At 41.5% G+C, this 22,550-nt stretch overlaps 2 protein-coding genes across 2 annotated transcripts in view; one reads left to right on the plus strand and one right to left on the minus strand.

Moving 5' to 3' along the window:
• The window catches only part of LOC128705395 (oplophorus-luciferin 2-monooxygenase non-catalytic subunit-like), a 192,437-nt gene extending 178,825 nt beyond the window's left edge, over nucleotides 1–13,612 (minus strand). The window contains exons 1-3 of the mRNA XM_070099903.1: nucleotides 13,576–13,612; nucleotides 9,088–9,352; nucleotides 7,591–7,811 (exon numbers count right to left, since the gene is read on the minus strand). Of these exons, the coding sequence (XP_069956004.1) occupies nucleotides 7,591–7,811; nucleotides 9,088–9,352; nucleotides 13,576–13,578 (489 nt within the window). The 5' untranslated portion in view covers nucleotides 13,579–13,612. The remainder of the gene's footprint in view (nucleotides 1–7,590; nucleotides 7,812–9,087; nucleotides 9,353–13,575) is intronic.
• LOC128695258 (uncharacterized) overlaps nucleotides 1–22,550 on the plus strand; it is a 1,855,180-nt gene that overhangs the window by 1,528,666 nt on the left and 303,964 nt on the right. The window lies entirely within an intron of this gene.

The following is a 22,550-nucleotide window of genomic DNA, read 5'->3' on the forward strand; positions in this document are numbered from 1 at the left end:
TGTTTGTGTTTTGTAAATAAAGGCTCTCCTCTAACCGTATCTATCGACGTACTTTATATGTATGCTGACTCTAGTTATAAATATAATGAATCTGAAATCATGCTATATCTGTAGGCCCAATGTAACAGGCCTATTTTATATGTAGACTCAGTGCACTGAAGGCCTACTGTAACTGTAGAGCTACTGAAGAAGACAGACCATTGTAAATATACATTAGGACTTGGATAAAGGTTTCAGTTTGATTTTTTTGTTCAGTGCTTCATAAGCGACAGATAATTTCCTAGCAAGCTGCTGGGAAATTAACGATGGGAATGAGCAAATCCAAATTTATTTAAAAATTTCTTTGGTATTTTTATCCATGGCATAACTTACGAATGCCTCTTCAGAACAGTTTGAAACTTACAGTACTTATGTATCAGACAAAAAAAAAAAAAAAACAGTGTAATGTTCGACTATATAGGTGCAAGTATTGTTTTTTACATAGTAAGGTTCGGGGTTTTGCAATATATTTTGTAAGGAAAGTTTGGGTTATTATTGAGCAATGTATATCCGAATTTGAACTCATGACGAGTCACAAAACTCTAGGCCAGTGCGTAAGCCACTGGCCCAGTCGGGTACGCACTGGCCTGGAGTTTTATTACTTACTCGCCATGGCTTCAAAACCCACCCTCTCTGTCTGAGGCGTTGGATTGCTTTAGGATTGCATAATTGCTAATTTGCAAATTTTACTTAAAAATTTGGATATTAGTTTGGGTGATAACATGAGAATGAATCTTCATATCGACATCAAACTTTCAGAGCTACTGTATCTCACCCCTAAAAAGTCCTTGAATTTTTTTTTTTTGGGGGGGGAGGGGAGATAATTTGAAGACTCCTGATGAGCTCCAAATTATCATCATTATAATCACAACGAAGCGCTAAACCCATAAGTGTCATGCAGCGAAGCTTCAAGCTATCATTATCAGCACATATCACCTAGAGACAAGCATAGCTTGTACTGCGCCTCCATATATACCAATATTTCTCAATGCTGAGAAATTCACACGATGACTCTGCGACATCTCTGTACGTTTCTGCGCTATTTGATCTAATTCAAGATTTTAACACTGGTGCATACTACACGAAGACTCAAACTGTTTTTTTTTTTTTTTTGCAAATTGGGATATCAATTTCTTGGCATTAACTTGAGAATGTATCTTGAAATCAAACTTTCAGTGGTGAGGTATCCTATAATGCGGAAATTTTGGTTTGTTATTGGGCTTCATTGCTGAAGATTTGTCAACTTTATTCAAACAGAAGTGTAGTTTCTGGGTAATTACATAATTTTTTTTTTAATCTTGATTGCCCATGAACATATAATACTGTGAAATGGTATTCTAATGGGATGATTTGGATTTTTAGTGGACATGTAGTTGCTAATTTGCCAGTTTTGAAAAAATATGGTGTTATTGATACCTTGAGAATGTTCCTTTCGATCACCTTCAAACTTTCAGTGCTCGTGTGTTCGCTTTATCACCACGTTGTGTTAGTCCATATTTTGACAGTTTCTCTTAAAAGAATTGATTTTCATTCTGTACAGTAACTAATGAATGGTAATACAATGGAAGAATATACCGACAGAATGTATTTATTACGACAATGTGTAGGTTATGGAACCTCAGTTATGGAGGCGCTCCGTCCACCAGGGATTTTATGACGGAATTTCTAAGAAGTAACCCGCACATTGTATCTTATTTATATTTAAATAAGATACCCTGGGGTCCAGGGTTCGAGACCCGGAAGAACTACTACTGCCTCTTGTGAAACGTTTCCAAATTTCAACACCGATGTACCTGACATAGTGGAAGATGTGGATAGGTTTTGGACTTTGTTGGAGCCAATTTACCAATTTTACCGAAAATGTATGTAAAAAGACTCGTATAAACAGTTCAAGACATTGAGGAAACATTTAGCCAAAAGTGGCTTTTACAACTACGAAAAGAGTACATACAGTGGTGGGAGTCAGATAACAAGCTGTGGGAAGATAGAGATGTTAGCAGTAGCAGCACAAGTTAATAAATTAGACATAAGAGCAACATCTGGGTATCTTTGAGGAATAAAGATACTGTGTGGCGAAACGTTTCCACAATAAAGATACCCAAATGTTGCACATGTGTCTAATTTATCAACTTGTCTGTTCTCTGAACCACTTATCTACAGTAGTAGTATAGCTGAGGTGTCATGTGTTGGATAAGGACTTGTCAGCAGTAGGGAAAAGATACAAGGTGCTCCCTGGTACAAACGTGGCATTGATGGCTGGTGTCACCTAACGGAAGTGTCCAGGATGGACAGTAAGCAATTTGCTACGACTTTAGAAATGTTATAGGAACTGGATTTATGTGGGATGGTGCTGGTTATTATCACAGCGACCTCTAAACACCATTGACGGCGTAATCCATTTTCACCAATAGTTAGTCGAGAATCTGAGTTATGAGAGTGGAAAATTTATGTACTCTGTTAAAGTTTATTTATCTGCTGATAAGAAAAGAGGAGACATAACTACATTAAAGGTCTTGAAAGACTTGAAAGAATAGAAAAAGATTTTTTTTTAGCAGCTGCAACAGGAGTAACGAGAGTCCACTGTTGCGAATTGTGGAAAAGGTTGAGTGAAAAGGAAGTCTTCAATTTTTATTCGAATTTTTAGGTATCAATTTGTCCATTTTAATTTTCAAAACTAAGCTATGGATGTTTTGTAGCTGTAAAAGCACTCATAGCTTAATGGTTAATTTGGTATATTACAATATACACAGATCAGCACCAGTGAAGCCGCCTCTTTGCTTAATAACCTCCATTATTGAAAGTTTCAAGCCGATCTGTCATCAATATATAAGCCCCATCCTCGCGAATATGCTGCACTTCTGTCAAGATTGATGGACTGTACACATCTACTCCAGGCCAAGGGAATGATTACCTCAAACTACTACTCATTTTCCACCTGTGTCTGCACTGGACTGAAGAAGCCACTGCGTGGTGAAATGTTTCCAGAATAAAGATATCCAAATGCTGTACAACTGTCTCATTTATCATCCCACCAGCTTAAGCATTCAGCAAGAATTACTTGGATTTCAACGAATCGAAAGTTAATAAAAATGTTCGAAAATTATTATTATTATAATCAGAAAGAAGCGCTAAGCCACAAGGGCTATACAGCGAAATGTTCGAAAAAAAAAATGGCAAGAATTCAACCTCAAAGGATGATCTTCGTGGATACCGTCTGTAAAATACATCAACAATAAAGACTAAAGTCGTTCAAAAACCAGTATCCTCATGTTTCATGGAAGGAAAGACCAGGCTACTTTATGATTAACATAGGTAAATTTCCACTTCAGTAAGACAACCTAAGTAGGATACACCAGTGTTTAATATCTGAAGCCGATCAGAAGAGGCCTTTTGAAGTCCTTGAGCTCCTGTATCTGCCTCAGGGTTCATGTTGCTTACATAAGAATATAAGAATGAAGGAACACTACAGAAGGCCTACTGGCCCAGATAAGGCAGGTCCTTATCAAAACCACCACTACCCAAAAACTACCCAAGAATTTACTCTCGTACCCACGGCACCAATCAAACCTAATTATACAGAAGTGATTCGCTGCCGAAACTTAATCCGTTCGTGTTTAAAGTGAACTTAACTTGATGTTAGTATGTCGAATCTTGAATTCGTTGGTTCTTGTCCTCAACTGGACACTCACCTGAACTAGCAAATATACAAAGTCACAAGTTGCAGAACAAGACTTTATTGTGTTAATGTTTCGCTCTATGTAGAACTTTATTTACACAAAGTGAAACGTTGTCCCAATAAAATGTCTGCAGCTTGTGTCAGTGTCTCCACACACGTGACCAATAACTCATTTCAATCAGCCGGCTATCAACTGACCTGATCCGATCTGGTTCTCTGGTAACAATAATTTTACTCTGACCTGCTCTGACCCGTGACCTTGCTTGATCTATCCTGACATGGTCCGGGTAACCATCATATAACTTAACCTGTTCATCACTTCTCAGTTGTGACCTGTATCTTGCTTGGCAGAAAGACGTATAATGAAGCGCAAATTATAATAGACATATCGCTCTATGTGGAGCTTTGTCAAGGTTAACTATAGGCTTGGCCTATAGTTAACTTTGACAAATAACCCGCACATAGGATGACGACGTTTCGGTCCGACTTGGACCATTTACAAAGTCACACTGGGTAGTGTTTCAGCCTTGTTGTTCTGTCTGCCATACTTGTCGGCTGTTCCCTCCCACAAACATGACATGTGACATGTGTCATGTTTGTTGGAGAAACAAACATGTGTTATGCTGGAGAAACAAACATATCATGTTTGTTGGAGAAACAAACACGACATGTCATGTTTGTTTCTCTGTTCCCCTTCGTTGTTTGCAACGTGTCTTACCCTCAGCAGAGGGGATTTAAAGAGTCTTAAGGTCCCTGTCTCCCCTCACACAGACATTTCCTCTTTTACCTGGCTAATCTTTCCCCTTTTCTCTCCCTCCGAACCCGACATTTTTTTTAAATATTTTATTCATTTTTAATTTAATTATTCCTGTTTTACTTTTTAATGTTCAATATCTGGGTTTCATGGAGAATTTTCTTTCATTATTTTCATTTTCCTGTATTTTCCTTGCATCCTCTTTTCTTTGTATCCCCTTACCTCATTCTGTTCTATTGTTTTCTCTTTGCCCCTTTCTAGCATCTTTATTCTCCTATTATTCCCTCCTTCTACCCTCCTCCTTTTCTTAAATTTCCTATGTTCCTACAATTTCTCTACTATTATCCCTCTCCCTCTCATCCTTTGTTTCTCTCTCCTCTCTTCCCTCTTCCATCATTCTCTCACCTTTTTCAACCGTCCTTTCCTCTCGTCCGCCTTTCCACCCTCTTCTCCTTTATTCTTCCCATGCCCTTTCTCTTCTGGTACTCCCCTTCTAACCTCCTTTCTTTCATTCCCACATCCTCTCTCCTCCCTTCCACTTTCCTCATTCTCTGTTTCTTGCTCCCACTTCTCTTTTTCTTCTTGCATTTCACCATCCTCTTTTTCCTTTTTCCTCCCATTCTTTCTTCTCACTTCTCTCCTTCAGCGCTCCTCCCTCTTCCCTCTTTCACCTCTTTTCTCTTTTCATTTTGTCCTTCCACAAGCTTCGATATTCTCGGTTATTCTGTGCAAAAATAGAATACCACAGAAAAAATCTTAGCGTGTAAGCGAGCATTTACTTTGTGTCAGGACAATGTGTAGAGGGATTGTTATTGAGTTTAAAAGGTAGTGAAATCTCAGTCTCTCTCTCTCTTTCTCTCTCTATGTATATTGAAAAATTGTTTAGTGAATATTCTGCAAGTGTTTAACTTATTCTTTTCTTCACAGGTAAGTTGGGCACCACGTTTTTACTCGACTCATCACTTATGTAAGTAGAGCGTTCTCTTGACACACACACACACACACACACACACACACACACACACACACACACACACACACACCTGGTGGCTAAAGCTCCCGCTTCACACACGGAGGGCCCGGGTTCGATTCCCGGCGGGTGGAAACATTTCGACACGTTTCCTTACACCTGTTGTCCTGTTCACCTAGCAGCAAATAGGTACCTGGGTGTTAGTCGACTGGTGTGGGTCGCATCCTGGGGGACAAGATTAAGGACCCCAATGGAAATAAGTTAGACAGTCCTCGATGACGCACTGACTTTCTTGGGTTATCCTGGGTGGCTAACCCTCCGGGGTTAAAAATCCGAACGAAATCTTATCTTATCTCTTATCTTATCACACACACACACACACACACGCACGCACGCACCTAAGTAAGGAATCGTTCAAGACACTGTACATTATGTACATCATGCCCATATTGGAGTATGCAGCACCAGTATGGAACCCACACCTGGTCAGACACTTCAAGAAATTAGAGAAAGTGTAACGGAACTAATCCCGGAGCTAAGGGGCATGTCTTACGGCGAAAGATTAAAGGAATTCAACCTGACGACACTGGAGGATAGGTGGAATTCGAGGGAACATGATAATGACTTATAAAATACTGAGGAATTGACAAGGTGGGTAGGGACAGAATGTTTCGGAGAAGGGGCACAGGAACAGGGGGTCACAGATGTAAGTTAAACCCTCCGATAAGTCACTGTGATGTTAGGAAGTACAGCTTTAGAGTTGTCAGGAAGTGGAACAATCTGGAGAGTGAAGCAGTGGAGCCAGTATTCATACAGTTTTAAGAGGTACGCTAAAGCTCTTGGAGTAGGGAGATAGTGGACCTAGTAGCAACTAGCAAAGAGGCGGAACCAGGTGTTAAGCATCGACCCATGTAATCACAAATAGGTGAGTACAAGTAGGTGAGAGTACACACACAAACACACTTGAGACCGGGAGTCCAAAAGTAATAAAAGCAGTGATGTGCAACCCACCACTGAACAGCAAGAAACCAAGACAAGAAAACGATGAGAGCAACAGAGCAATGGTGGACACGAGAGGTGAGGTAGCCTAAAGGGCCCACATGGGCAGGACACAGCTACTCGTCATGGGGGATTTCAACCACAAGGAGACTGACTGGAAAAATCTGGTGCCACATGGGGGGACAAGAAACGTGGTTCCTAACATGCGCCAACAAGACCGTTCAATTGCCTCCCAGCATACATAAGGGGGATTACAAATAGACCCCTGGCTGTCTTCAAGAAGGCACTGGACACGCACCTTAAGTCAGTACCCGACCAACCGGGCTGTGGTTCGTACGTCATATCACGTGCGGCCAGCAGTAACAGCCTGGTTGATCAGACCCTAATCCACCATGAGTCCTGGTCTCAGACCAAGCCGCGGGGGCGTTGACCCTCGAAATCCTCTCCGGGTAAATTCCAGGTAAACATGTTAAGAACACAACCAGAGAGAAATGAGAGAATGAACTAACAAAGATGGACCTCGTTTATCGCGTATTTACCTGGAGTGAAATATCATGAGGAAGGGAGAAGCCAAACTTCATAAACAGAGACCTACACAGGCATAACACAATTCCTGCAAGAAGTGCAGTGAGAAAGAGAACTAGAAGGAAATTAACATGATGGAACACATGACCACAAAGTGCAGGGTGACAGAGGAGAAGTTCGTACCGAGAGACAACAGAAACAATAGGAAGACCAGTGTGAGTCCATGGTTTATCCGAAGGTGTGGAGAGGCCAAAACCAAGTGTATTAGAGCATGGAAAATGTATAGATGACAAAGGACTCGGGTAAACAAGGATCTGAGCCGAAGAGCCAGAAACATATGTGCACGAATAATGATCCAAAACAGACCAAAATGTCGTCCATTTTCCATTTTTAAGAATTATGAAAAGTTCTGGTCGAAGTATAGCGACTGTTATACTTAAACATTGGTGGGGTCATTTACTTACTTCAGAATTCAAGTCGCATTAGAGTACTAAGCCAGAGTGGGTCTTCCAACTCATCCGGTGGTGAAGGTTCAGTCCTCCGTCCGACCAATCTCTGATAAAGTCTCTGATCAGTCAAGCAGTTGTCCAAGCATAAGAAAAATTGGAAATTATTTAGCCTACCAACCCGATCGATCATGGCGGCGCTGGCCACTCCAATGCAGGTGATCACTACGCTGCCCGAGTTGTCAGAGCACTCACACGGCCAGATGTCCTCCGCTGGGACACACAGGCCTTCTGTCGTCCTCTGCAACGACAGGAGTCTCCTTGCTTCTTGATGATGGTTGTCCTTCCTCGTCGTCAGTAGATCTCTGATCACTGGGACTGGAAACCCAGGTGTCTTGTCCTCTGTAATTGAGGAGGAGATCGTTTCAGCATTTAGTATCGCTTATAATTCTGCTGGTTTCCTTTTTCAAGGAACTGGAGCCACACACTCATTGATTGGATAAAATCACAAAGCATTTTATTCCCCAAGCACTGCATGATACCTACGGATGTACCTCTTTTATGTGAATATGATAATAATCTTCTCGGCACAATTTTCAGTGCTAGGCAGCAGTGCTAGCCAGCTAGGCCTGACTGTGTTGGGTGACTGGCCAACACAGTCAGAAAAGACACATGTGCAACAATTTGGTATGTTTTATTCCGAAACGTTTCGCCTATACAATAGTCTTCTTCAGTTGAATACAGAGGAGATAGCAAAACCAGTGGAGGTGTAATGATGTAAGTCATCATCTTTACACCTCCACTGGTTCTGCTATCACCTCTGTATTCAACAGAAGCCTACCGTGTAGGCGGAACGTATCGGAATACAGGATACCTAACTGTTTCGCATATCTCACTTTGTCTGTATGTTGCTATTGGTTACCATTATTATATTCACACAGTCAGGTGCCGTGCATTAAACATTCCCGTCGTACATATTCCTAGTGGTAGTGACGTAGTTGAATTGGTAACTTGCTTGTATTATGTCTTACTTTATAGTGATTCTGTTTTACCGCTACTCAGTAATAGTGATAAAGACACAAATGTAGATACAAACTATCAAGACGTTTCGCCTGTGGACATAATTCTTCTGTCAGTATACAGGGATGCGCTCAGTTGACAATGTTTGTATATATTCCCTTGTTATTCATCCCTCTGTATCGACTGAAGAAGCCAGTCTGTAGGTGAAGCGCCACACCAAAGGTCCTTTTTAAATCTCTCACCACTCACTTTGGGCTGATACTCAGCAATGCTACCAAATTCTCCAATTTCGAATATTATTATATTCTTGAAGAAATGCTAAACCCATAATAGTTTAGCTCCTAGGGAGAGATATGGGTGAACTGAAGCGGGAGCTTTAATTCTAGAGATAGAGACTTTTGCCAATATCAAAGCACTTACCTTTATTTCTAGTAGTAGATGCTTTCCAGTTGTCTTTAGTTAAGACAAGTGTCTATCTTCCTCACTACCACACGTCTCTAAAACGCCAGCTTCTATCATCTCTCTAGCTGACTGTACGTCTCTAAGACACAAGTGTCAATCTCCCTCTCTCTCTCTCTCTATCGCACATCTCTAAAACCCAAGTATCCATCTCTCGCTCTCTCACCCTCACCCCTCGAGATTCGGGAATTACTTGTACCTTCATCAACCTGCACGAGCAGTCTCCCCATCCCCCTATTCGGGAACTTCTTCAACACTTGATCCTCGAATACTGGGAGCCTTCTCCAACCTCCTCCGGCTTTTGCCACCGCATCTGCTGCTGCTTCTCCTTCTTCCGCTACTACTACTTCTACTGCTGTTGTTGTTATTGTTGCTTCTACTTCTGCTGTTGTTGCTGCTGCTGCTATCAGGTCTATCATTACAGCCGCTGTCACCAGCAGTACCATGTATTGCATTACCTTCATCTGCAAGATTTAAATATATGTTTACATTTATTTTCGAGGCTACTATGTATGTATATGTATACTTACATGTATGTGTGAATATACAATATCAGTAAACAGGTGATAACACAATATGCAGAACAACCACTGAGAAAAAACAGTAACCTTCCAAGTTCTTCGGTGGACTCACATTATCAAGGATAATGTGAGAAATTACGAATGCGCTTGGAAGTTCGCTATTTTTTTACAGTGGTTATGTGTGTGTGTGTGTGTGTGTGTGTGTGTGTGTGTGTGTGTGTGTGTGTGTGTGTGTGTGTGTGTGTGTGTGTGTGTGTGTGTGTGTGTGTGTGTGTGTGTGCATGCGTGCGTGCGTGCGCGTACGTGCATCTGTAAGCAGCTCACGTGCATTTGTGTAACTACCTGTTTGTAAGTGCTAGAACAGAGGTAAGATCAGAGTGCACCATAGTCAGTTTTAATCTGTCCTACATATTTTTTTTTTTAAGTTACCCTTTATTACATGTCGCACTTACATATACCTTCTAGTGTTCTACTATTTATGAAGAAAATTATACTATTTGTGTGGCACAGCTTTTTTCACAACAATAATAGTAATAATAATAGTCTATTTCAACAAGTACATGACACGTTTATACAGAAAGACACTTGTTATGCAGAGCATTTCTGGAAAAACTAACTTATGTTAATTTTGTCCCCAGGATGTGACCCACACCAGTCGACTAACATCAACGTACCTATTTACTGCTAGGTAAACATGTGACGGCAGGTATCTTGAAGAAACACGTCCAATGTTTCCCCAAGTACCGGGGGTCGAGCCACGGACGCTCAGTGTGTGAGCTGAGTGCGTTATCAACAGAGTTACGGGACATTTTAGTTAATGTTCTTTCTCGTTTCCCTTGTTGTTAGTGCTCAGTTTATTCCTCTGAATCATTTAATGACCTTGCAGCGACTCCAGAAATCGTAATGAAGCAACTATAAAAATAAACTCAGAGAAAGATGGTTATCTTTGTGTGTGTGTGTGTGTGTGTGTGTGTGTGTGTGTGTGTGTGTGTGTGTGTGTGTGTGTGTGTGTGTCCTGACATACACGGTGTACAGTGTCTTGAACGATTCCTTACTAAGGTATCGGAATGCTGTTCTCAGGTTCGCCAGGCGCCCATATGCTGCAGCAGTTATCTGATTGATGTGTGCTTCCGGAGACATGCTCGGTGTTATACTCACCCCAAGATCTTTCTCCTTGAGTGAGGTTTGCAGTCTTTGGCCACCTAGCCTATACTCTGTCTGTGGTCTTCTGTGCCCTTCCCCTATCTTCATGACTTTGCATTTGGCAGGATTAAATTCGAGAAGCCATTTGCTGGACCAGGTGTCCAGTCTGTCCAGGTCTCTTTGAAGTCCTGCCTGGTCCTCATCTGATTTAATTCTCCTCATTAACTTCACATCATCTGCAAACAGGGACACTTCTGAGTCTAACCCTTCCATCATGTCGTTCACATATACCAAAAATAGCACTGGTCCTAGGACCGACCCCTGTGGGACCCCGCTCGTCACAGGTGCCCACTGTGATACATCATTACGTACCATGACTCGTTGTTGCCTCCCTGTCAGGTATTCTCTGATCCATTGCAGTGCCCTTCCTGTTATATGCGCCTGATGCTCTAGCTTCTGCACTAATCTCTTGTGAGGAACTGTGTCAAAGGCCTTCTTGCAGTCCAAGAAGATGCAATCAACCCACCCCTCTCTCTCGTGTCTTACTTCTGTTATTTTATCATAAAACTCCAGAAGGTTTGTGACACAGGATTTGCCTTCCGTGAATCCGTGCTGGTTGGCATTTATACTCTTGTTCCGTTCCAGGTGCTCCACCACTCTCCTCCTGATAATCTTCTCCATAATTTTGCATACTATACACGTCAATGACACAGGTCTATAGTTTAGTGCCTCTTTTCTGTCTCCTGTGTGTGTGTGTGTGTGCGTGTGTGTGTGTGTGTGTGTGTGTGTGTGTGTGTGTGTGTGTGTGTGTGTGTGTGTGTGTGTGTGTGTGTGTGTGTGTGTGTGTGTGTACTCACCTATTTGTACTCACCTATTTGTGGTTGCAGGGGTCGAGTCACAGCTCCTGGCCCCGCCTCTTCGCTGATTGCTACTAGGTCCTCTCTCTCCCTGCCCCATGAGCTCTATCATACCTCGCCTTAAAACTATGTATGGTTCCTGCCTCCACCACATCACTTTCTAGGCTATTCCATGGCCTGACTACTCTATGACTGAAGAAATACTTCCTAACATCCCTTTGATTCATCTGAGTCTTCAACTTCCAATTGTGACCTCTTGTGTCTGTGTCCCATCTCTGGAACATCCCGTCTTTGTTCACCTCGTTTATTCCGCGCAGTATTTTATATGTCGTTATCATGTCTCCCCTGACCCTCCTGGCCTCCAGTGTCGTCAGGCCGATTTCCCTCAACCTTTCTTCATAGGACAATCCCCGTAGCTCTGGGACTAGTCTTGTTGCAAACCTTTGCACTTTCTCTAATTTCTTGACGTGCTTGACTAGGTGTGGATTCCAAACTGGTGCTGCATACTCCAGTATGGGCCTGACGTAGATGGTGTACAGAGTCTTAAACGAATCCTTACTGAGGTATCGGAACGCTATCCGTAGGTTTGCCAGGCGCCCGTATGCTGCAGCAGTTATCTGATTGATGTGCGCCTCAGGAGATATGCTCGGTGTTATACTCACCCCCAGATCTTTTTCCTTGAGTGAGGTTTGCAGTCTTTGGCCATCTAAACTATATTGTGTCTGCGGTCTTCTTTGCCCTTCCCCAATCTTCATGACTTTGCATTTGGCAGGGTTAAATTCAAGGAGCCAGTTGCTGGACCAGGCTTGTAGCCTGTCCAGGTCTCTTTGTAGTCCTGCCTGATCCTCGTCCGATTCGATTCTTCTCATTAACTTCACATCGTCTGCAAACAAGGACACTTCTGAGTCTATCCCTTCCGTTATGTCGTTCACGTATACCAAGAACAGCACATGTCCTAGGACTGACCCCTGTGGAACCCCGCTTATCACAGGCGCCCACTCTGACACCTCGTCGTGTGTGTGTGTGTGTGTGTGCATACTTTATGTGCAAAAGCATTTCTTTAAGTGCATTTGGATGAATACATATTCGTTCGTAAATTTTTTGTAAGCACGTGTGTGTTTGAATGTATGTATTCGTGTTTGTTAGTGTCTGTTCTATTTCATTTCTGTCTTCTTTCATACGCATGTGTGAATGAACGTATTTTCCTGGAGTTTGAACGAGTTCAAAAAACTGTTGAGCGAATATATGGATCTCGGAGAGCCATTTAAGAGGGCGGAGAGATTTTTTTTATCAGCATTAATAAGCTCAGTAAGAATCTTTAACATTTGCTTAGAATCATGTGTTAAACACGTACACACCAGAAATTAGATTAAATAATTGACTATCGTGTCAAATCAGTTAAAAACTATTTATGCAGACAATTGTTATATTAATGGTTTTGTGAACCATTCAATTAACGATTATGCAGACGGTTCCTTATATGAAATAACAATATTGAGAATGTAAGAAAATTTCAGTAGAACGAATAACATAGATGTGTATTAAATTGACAATTAAATATTGGCTTCTTATCCAACATTGTCTGTCAGTCAACGGTCAGAGCAGATTCCAGTTTTAATTTAGTTCAACAGCAGAAAAAACATTTGCTCATTTAACTGTTAATCAAAGAAGTCCATGATTGCTTTGGACATTAAATTTTACTTTTAGAAATATGTGAAATGACGGAAGTATCATTGGAATTGTTTTGCTGAGAAAATACTGATCGTATTGTTTGTCAGTAAACTTAAACTAGACCTCAGATGGGCTGTTCTAAACATCACAGGAAAGCTATGATAATTAAGATTTCGTCGAGAAATTTATTCAAGTGAATGAGGAAGTATGTAGTATTTATTTAAGGTTTTAACACTGTTATTTTACTCCCATCACTACGCCACCACCACCTCTACTACTGCTACTGCTATTACTACTACTACTACTACTACTACAAACACCACACACACACACACACACACCACTATGGTCATTACCACTACCATCACAACATTCCACCACACTGCCACTAACGCCACATTATACCATCACAACACTACTTTTACTACTCGCCACCATACTACTACCCCCACCACTACCTCCCCACTTTACAAGTAAAGTAACACCAGCACCCACCATCTAGTACTGTCTCCAGACACTGTTCGCCTGCGTGTGTTCCTGGGTGATATTCTCTCATAGATACGACCCACCTGCTGCCACCACCGCTGACATCCATCCTCTTATTAATGATATAATTATTAGTTACTATTTGTTTATTATTAAATTTACCTGACAGTGATATGAAAAAACGCGAGGAAATTAAAACTATATATGAGTATAAAGCAAATTCCAACCACACAATAGAGCGAAAAAATAATGTGAAAGACCTGGGAGTGATCATGTCAGAGGATCTCACCTTCAAAGACCATAACATTGTATCAGTCACATCTGCTAAAAAAATACGACAGGATGGATAATGAAAACCTACAAAACTAGGGATGCCAAGCCCATGATGACACTCTTTAGGTCACTTGTTCTAACCAGGCTGGAATATTGTTGCACACTAACAGCACCTTTCAAGGCAGGTGAAACTGCTGAAATAGAAAATGTACAGAGAACCTTCACAGCACACATAACTGCGATAAAATACCTCAGTACTGGGAACGATTGAAGTTCCTCAACCTGTACTCCCTAGAACGCAGGTGGAAGAGATACATGGTTATATACACTTGGAAAATCCTAGAGGGATTAGTACCAAACTTGCACACGAAAATCACTCACTATGAAAGCAAAAGACTCGGCAGACGATGCAACATCTCCGCAGTGAAAAGCAGGGGTGCCACTAGCACGTTAAGAGTCAACACAATAAGTGTCAGGTTCCCAAGACTGTTCAACTGCCTCCCAGCATACATGAGGGAGATCACCAATAGACTAGTCCTAGCTGCCTTCAAGAAGGCGGTGGACGGCACCTAAAGTCAGTACCTGACCAGCCGAGCTGTGGTTCGTACGTCGGGTTGTGTGCGGCCAACAGTAACAACCTCGTTGATCAAGCCCTGATCCACCATAAGGCCTGGTCACAGACCGGACCGCGGGGGCGTTGACCCCCGAAACCCTCTCCAGGTATACTCCAGGTGATAAACCTGTCGGAGTAGCACAGAAGAATGGGAGGCATTCAAATTCGATGTAATATTCAGAGGTAGAGAGAAAAAAATATCTGCAACACCAAAGCTAAATATATTTTACCACATATTTACAGGTGTTCATTGCTTCTGAATCAGCTTCATTTATTTGTTTTAGTGTTTTGGCCATAAATTGCATTGTTGATTCATTTGAAGCTTCAGATAAATGTCAGTACGACATGTCTTAAAACTATGTATGGTCCCTGCCTCTACTACGTTACTTTCCAGACTTTTCCACTCCCTAACAACTCTGACTGAAGAAATATTTCCTAATATCTCTCTGACTCATCTGAGTCTTCAACTTCCAAGTGTGACCCTTTGAAATTCTTCGCATTTCATATCAAGAGACAACTAATAGGAGTCTCAGGTTATATTTCAGCCTTACATATCTTTAGTAAAGCTTCGTATCTATTATGGAACTCAGAGTTTGTGTCGATATCTCGGACTGAATGTAAATGTTCTGGAAAACATAGAGTAGAATGACGAAATCGATCCCATGTTTTAAAAAAATCTATCCTACGAAGACAGACTGAGGGAACTGAATTTGTATTCTCTGGTAAAGCTTAGAATTAGGGAAGGGGCGTTATGATTACTTTAAAACAGTAATCGATAATTGGGATATGCTGTATATGATGTACTGAAAATATTTAACCAAAACAGGACGTGCAACAATAGATTCAGGTTACACATAAATAGATTTTGAGTATAGGAAAACACACTTTTGGAATAGTCTAGTGAGTAACGGGTTGGTGGGCGAGACCTGGACCTGCCTAGCTTATGTAGACACATACATGCATAGGTCAAGACATCGAGGAGCTGTTTCGCCACAAGTGGCTCCTTCAGTCCCTACGTTTCCTCAATGTCTTATACTGTGCATATGTAATTACCTACAAACTGTGGGTATTACCATTCCTCACCAGTCTACCTAGCAGAGGCCTTTCCGCCAGCTGCAATGCTCCTCCTGTCTTATAATCTTGATGACAGAGGCGTTATGTCATGGGAATTGATCTGCCAGATCTGAGATTTTCCCTGGAGTGTGGATCTGCTTGGACATCAAACTTGGACACACAATAATAATAATGTTAACCACTGCAAGCTCTCTGGACTAATTCTCATTATTCGCAAGTGTAAAACAGTTGAGTCACCCTTAAGTTGAAAATGGTGTGAAATACCGACAAGTTGATGATAAAGACGTGCATCAGTATTATAATAATATAATATCTTCATATCTACAAGTACAAGGTATACAAGCCTAGCTGACATCAATGACATACTACTACATAGAAAGCCGCTTGTTATGTAGAGCATTTCGGGAAAATTAGGTAAGTTTTGTCCCAGGATGCGACCCATACCAGTCGACTAACACCCAGGTACCCATTTTATAGATGGGTGAACATGGACAGCAGGTGTGTTATGGAAACACAGTCTAATGTTATCCAGCCGTGCCGGGGAGTCGAACTCCGGACCCCCAGTTTGTGAGCTGAGTAAGCTAACGATCGAGCTACGGGACACTAGGTCGATAAACACCTTGGTTATCGGCGTTCACTGAGGTAAAAGCTTCAATAATAATTTAATGAACGCAGTTTGGACACTGATATTTTGTCGCGTGTAACATTTTAGCGAAATACACGTTAATTCGTTAATTCCTGCAAACTAAAATTGGTCACGTCTGATTTCCGCTGGGCTGTGCACTTAGAGAGAGAGAGAGAGAGAGAGAGAGAGAGAGAGAGAGAGAGAGAGAGAGAGAGAGAGAGAGAGAGAGAGAGAGAAAGGGGGGGAGGGGGAGGGGGGAAGAGAGGGGACAGGTGTGCCGCGTGTTGACATTCTCATGGACGTGGGCGATAACTCTGTGTTATCAGAATATTTTTGTCAGTCAGCATAGTATAGCATTTGTTCAGTATAGTATACCTCTGTGTAGCATTTGTTCAGTATAGTATACCTCTGTGTAGCATTTGTTCAGTATAGTATACATGTACTTCTGTTTAGCATTTGTTCAGTATAGTATACTTCTGTGTAGCATTTGTTCAGTATAGTATACTTCTGTGTAGCATTTGTTCAGTATAGTATACCTCTGTGTAGCATTTGTTCAGTATAGTATACCTCTGTGTAGCATTTGTTCAGTATAGTATACTTCTGTGTAGCATTTGTTCAGTATAGTATACTTCTGTGTAGCATTTGTTCAGTATAGTATACTTCTGTGTAGCATTTGTTCAGTATAGTATACTTCTGTGTAGCATTTGTTCAGTATAGTATACTTCTGTGTAGCATTTGTTCAGTATAGTATACTTCTGTGTAGCATTTGTTCAGTATAGTATACTTCTGTGTAGCATTTGTTCAGTATAGTATACTTCTGTGTAGCATTTGTTCAGTATAATATACCTCTTTTTATCATTTGTTCAGTACAGTATACCTCTGTGTAGCATTTGTTCAGTACAGTATACCTCTGTGTAGCATTTGTTCAATACAGTATACCTCTGTGTACCATTTGTTCAGTACAGTATACCTCTGTGTAGCATTTGTTCAATACAGTATACCTCTGTGTAGCATTTGTTCAGTACAGTATACCTCTGTGTAGCATTTGTTCAGTACAGTATACCTCTGTGTAGCATTTGTTCAGTACAGTATACCTCTGTGTAGCATTTGTTCAGTACAGTATACCTCTGTGTAGCATTTGTTCAGTACAGTATACCTCTGTGTAGCATTTGTTCAGTATAGTATACCTCTGTGTAGCATTTGTTCAGTATAGTATACCTCTGTGTAGCATTTGTTCAGTACAGTATACCTCTGTGTAGCATTTGTTCACTATAGCTTAGCATTCGTTTCTCATCTTCGTTCTTTTCACTAATATTCCATAAAGAATGACAGTCTAGAAAGCAACTTGGGAAGATTATTATTGTTGTTATCAAAAAGAAGCGCAAAACCTACAAGGGTCGTTAATTAAGACACAATATCGTAATTGTAATATTATAGATAAAGAGCTGTATCATAACATTTATGGTAAACAATACCGACAAGTTGAAGAATTAGACGCTAGTGCATCCATTGGATATCATTATTATGTAAGACATTGTAGAGTATCGTAGACTACGGAACCGAACACTTGCAGCAACACTGACCGACTGACTGCCTCATCTTCCACCTCTTAAGCCTTCTGTTGTTGTTCCTGTGTTGCACTGATAAAGCCGCTGGTTGGTGAAGCATTTATATAATAAAGGTTCCCAGTTGTTGCTAGTGTCTCTTCTTTATAAAGAACTGTCGAGAGAACTGGCTCCTGTGAAGATTTATTTGAGCATCTTATGAACACAGCTGGTGATCGAACACTGCTCTCTCTCAGAAGTTCAGATTGTTTCTAGGTCTATTTCTCCTGCTTCTTGCAAGTTATGGCCGTTTTCTTTCTAGGTCTGTTTCTCCAGGTTCATGCGAGTTATGAACAACTTCATGTTTCTAAATGCAGTGTTAATTTGTCGTGTTTTTTATTCTAATTAAGTGAAATGGTGATAATAAACTCTGATCATAATTAAATCATTATATCATATATTTCATATGAAGAATGAAACACTTAAAATAAGTGTTGCCGCACAGTGCAAAACTCGCATACTAAATGCTCGTATGTGAAGGGAAATATTTAATATCTTCACACTTTCTATTTATCCTAGAAACTGAGTGTGTTAGGGTAGAGCTCTAGCTCTTGAGGGTATTTGACTAAAGCTCCTGGCTATACTAGAGATGTCGTTAGCTCTTTTTGAAGAGTTGAGCTTCTCCCCATCACGGCCTTACACGTTGACCTCAGACTTGTGTGTGTGACGAAGTTGATTTTTGTTCCTGAGTCACCTAAGACTTTCTTCCCAACGTCTTGTTCGACTGATTACATATATTTGCAATATGTGGAAGGGATGAGTTTTACCCCCTGAGCCGCTAGATCTTGAACCTGTTTGAATTATCGACCACGGTGTCCCGTGGCCACGTAGGCAACGCTCTCTCCTCACATACTAAGTGCTTGTGGTTCGATCCCCGGCGTGTTTCCTTACACCTGCTGTCCCAGTTCACCCAGCAAATAAGTAGGTACCTGGGTGTTAGTTGACTGTTGTGGGTCGCATCCTGTGGGACAAGATTGAAGGACAACAGAGGAAATAAGTCATCCTGGCTTATCCTGAATGACTAACCCTCGGGGTTAAAAATTCGAACAAAATCTTAACTTCAAAATACCTTAGTTGACTGATATCATATTTTGAAAACGTTCAACTGGATTGAGTTCCAGCTGCTGATCTGTTGAACTGCAGCTCCGTGGCCACTTGAAGATATTTTCACAATTTCTTTTTCAACTGATCATAACGATATCAGTGAGGTACAACTCTTGGCTCACTTGAGGAGAGTTTAGCAGTGCCACACAAGGTTTGCCTTGAGTTTGACGGGGCCCCGTGAAGGTACTGAGGTACAGTTGCATGACTTTTTGAGTGTACTACGCTGCAGCAAGGAAGGTGGAGGAGCTGAGGTACTGAAGGTGCTGGATACGTCTCACTTTCTCTCTCACGGCGACCGAAATATATGCATTATATTTTCTTTTATGTCTCTGAAGAATACAAACACTACGTTGCAATTTTGTATCAGAGGAGGATCAGGAAGTGATATCCCATTTGGGAAGGGACTTGTTGATTACCAGAGGTGAGGAGGAGGAAAGGAAGTGAGAGTAAAGAGGGAGAGGAAGCAGAAAGAATGGTAGATAAAGGGTGGGCCTGGATGTAATGAAGAACGCATGTAGGAGTGGCTACAGTGGCTACAATGGCTACAGTGGCTACAGTGGCTACAGTGGCTACAAAAGAAGGAATTCTTCTTGATGTGTGTTGACGTGGAGGAACAACTCTGTGTACTCACATATTTGTGGTTACAGAAGTAGATTCACAGCTCCTGGCCCCGATTCTTCACTGGTCGCTACTAGATCCATTTTTCTCTGCGCCAAGAGCTTTATCGTACCGCATAAAGCTATATATGAATCCTGCCTCCACTACATCGTTCTCCAGACTGTTCCACTTCCTGACAATTTTATGACTGAAGAAATACTTCCTAACATCCCTGTGACTCGTCTGAGTTTTCAACTTCCACTTATGACACCTCAATTACTGGGAGCGCTTGAAGTTCCTGAACCTGTACTCCCTGGAATGCAGGCGGGAGAGATACATGAATATATACACCTGGAAAATCCTAGAGGGTCTAGTACCAAACTTGCACACGAAAATCACTCCCTACGAAAGCAAAAGACTCGGCAGACGATACAACATCCCCCCAATGAAAAGCAGGGGTGTCACTAGCACGTTAAGAGTCAACACAATAAGTGTCAGGGGCTTAAGACTGCTCAACTGCCTCCCAGCATATATAAGGGGGATTACCAATAGACCCCTGGCTGTCTTCAAGCAGGCACTGGACAAGCACCTAAAGTCGATACCTGACCAGCCGGGCTGTGGTTCGTACGTTGGATTGCGTGCAGCTAGCAGTAACAGCCTGACTGGTCAGGTCTTGATCCACCATGAGGCCTGGTCACAGACAGGGCCGCAGGGGCGTTGACCCCCGGAACACTCTCCAGGTAAACTCCAGGTATGACCCTTTGTTGCTATGTCTCATATCTGACATATTCTGTCGCTATCCACCTTGTCAGTTCCTCTCATTCTTACTTTTTAACTACCTTGAAACAAAAGAAATACATCCCTCTATCTCATCTGCGACTTTACCTTCCACATTTGTTCAATTAATCGTGGCCCTCTTAATTCAAACAGTCTAACCATATCGTGTCTATCAATATCCCCCCTTCAAGATTTTGTATATCATAATCATGTCTCCCTTTGTCCTCTCCTACATAGTTATCAGATCATTTCCTTCAACCTCAAAACGTATCCCTATTGGTACTAGTCTGGTTGTAAACTTTTGGTCCTTTTCGAGGTTCTGTATATGCTTTATCAGGTCTGAACTCCTTGTTTGAGCCACCCAACAAATGACCTAACATATGGTGTATCTAAGAGTCTGAAAGATATGTTGAGCAAGGACCTGAATGCTATTCTGAGGTTTACTAATATTGCATTTGTCGCTGGCAGGATGCGGTTTATATGTACAGAAGTTTTGGCGATGTGCTTAGTGTTATACTTACCACTAAGTCCTTTTCACTCACTTATATTTACAGCCTCTCTCCACCCATTCTCAGTGTCTGGCCTCCCCTCACCTATATTGAAACTCATTACATCGTCTTTATTTTGATTGACAATGGGAATTTACTTGCTAGACCGCATCTGCAACCTGTTGAAGTCTCCATGAGGTCCTCTCCTAGTCTTATTCTTCTCGATAGTTTAACATCGTTAGCATATGAACATCAAAATGGTATACAATACCGACAGGTTGGTAGGTAAGACACATAGGCAACAGTTAGTCAACTTTATTCCGAAACGTTTCGCCTACACAGTAGGCTTCTTCAGTCGAATACAGAAAGTAGGCAGGAACAGTAGAGATGTGAAGACGATGTAATCAGTCCATCACCCTTGAAGTCGTAGAATTTTGAGGTTGTCAGTCCCTCAGCCTGGAGAAGTTCAGTTCCTTAGTCAGGAACCATCTGAAGATCAAGCGACAGTGCGGAGACTTAAATACTGTCGGAAGGAGAGGTGCAGAGTAGTAGTAGTAGTGAGAATGTAGCCACTGAGAGGTCAGGTCCCTCTCAGATCCAACAGTTCTTACTGAAAGGGGTTGTCCAAGGTGTTTTCTGTACCAAGAGGCCATGTGTTGCAGTGTAACACATGGCCTCTTGGTACAGAAAACACCTTGACGATTACATCGTCTTCACATCTCTACTGTTCCTGCCTACTTTCTGTATTCGACTGAAGAAGCCTACTGTGTAGGCGAAACGTTTCCGAATAAAGTTGCCTATGTGTCTTACCTACCAATCGTTAGCATATAATGGCCCATAGGACTTAGTCCCCTCTGGTAGTTCATTCCTTTATTTCAGGAACAATAGTGGTCCTAATACGGATCATTTAGGAACTCCACTAATTACTCTCACCCATTCTTTCATTTTGGTACTCCTAGATCCAATCGAGCCTTGCTAATTAGCCATGTTTGCTCTTCTAATATCTCGACTAATTTATGGTGTGGTATTGTATTAAGTGTGTGTGTGTGTGTGTGTGTGTATCCTACCTACATATAGTCACCTATATGTGGTTGAAGGGGTAGCGTCTCAGCTCCTGGCCCAACCTCTTCAATGGTCGCTACAAGGCTCACATTCAAATCTCCACGCATTTAACATTCCAAACAAAATTTTAATCCTTCTTTATATCCAAGTCGCCTTGATCGTCTCCAGAGTACTCGTACAAACACACTAGAGTCGCCATGTCAACCAGCAAAGCCATCAAAGAACAGACCAGGACCACAGTGAAGTACCTTGAACCAGTCAGTGCAGGGGTTTACATAATCCCCTGTGGAGGCTGTGACAAGGTATACATCGGTCAAAGACCACGAAGTCTGTCAGATAATATATCTCGATGAACACATCAATGTATGCAGAAAGAGTAACTTGAACAACGCATCTGTACAACACCGGAATTCCACCAACCATTGCTTAAGATTTAAGACGCACTTCTTATGGTTAATGAACCCAATTTCCGCAGACGAACATACCTTGAATCATCTTGAATTGCCTCAGGCACTATAAACACAAAGGCAGTTTCTTCATCCCTGAAGTATTAGCAAAAGTTCTCAAAACAACAAAGTCTTCGATCACATAACTGCCAAGAGTTACAGCTACTGCACCTACTATTACTACTTCTACTATTACTACTACTATTACTACTACTTCTACTATTACTACTACTATTACTGCTGCTACTATTACTACTACTACTATTACTACTACTACTATTACTACTACTATTACTACTATTACTATTACTACTACTATTA

The sequence above is a fragment of the Cherax quadricarinatus genome, chromosome 70 (genome assembly GCF_038502225.1).
Source record: "Cherax quadricarinatus isolate ZL_2023a chromosome 70, ASM3850222v1, whole genome shotgun sequence".
Classification (NCBI taxonomy): Eukaryota; Metazoa; Arthropoda; class Malacostraca; order Decapoda; family Parastacidae; genus Cherax; species Cherax quadricarinatus.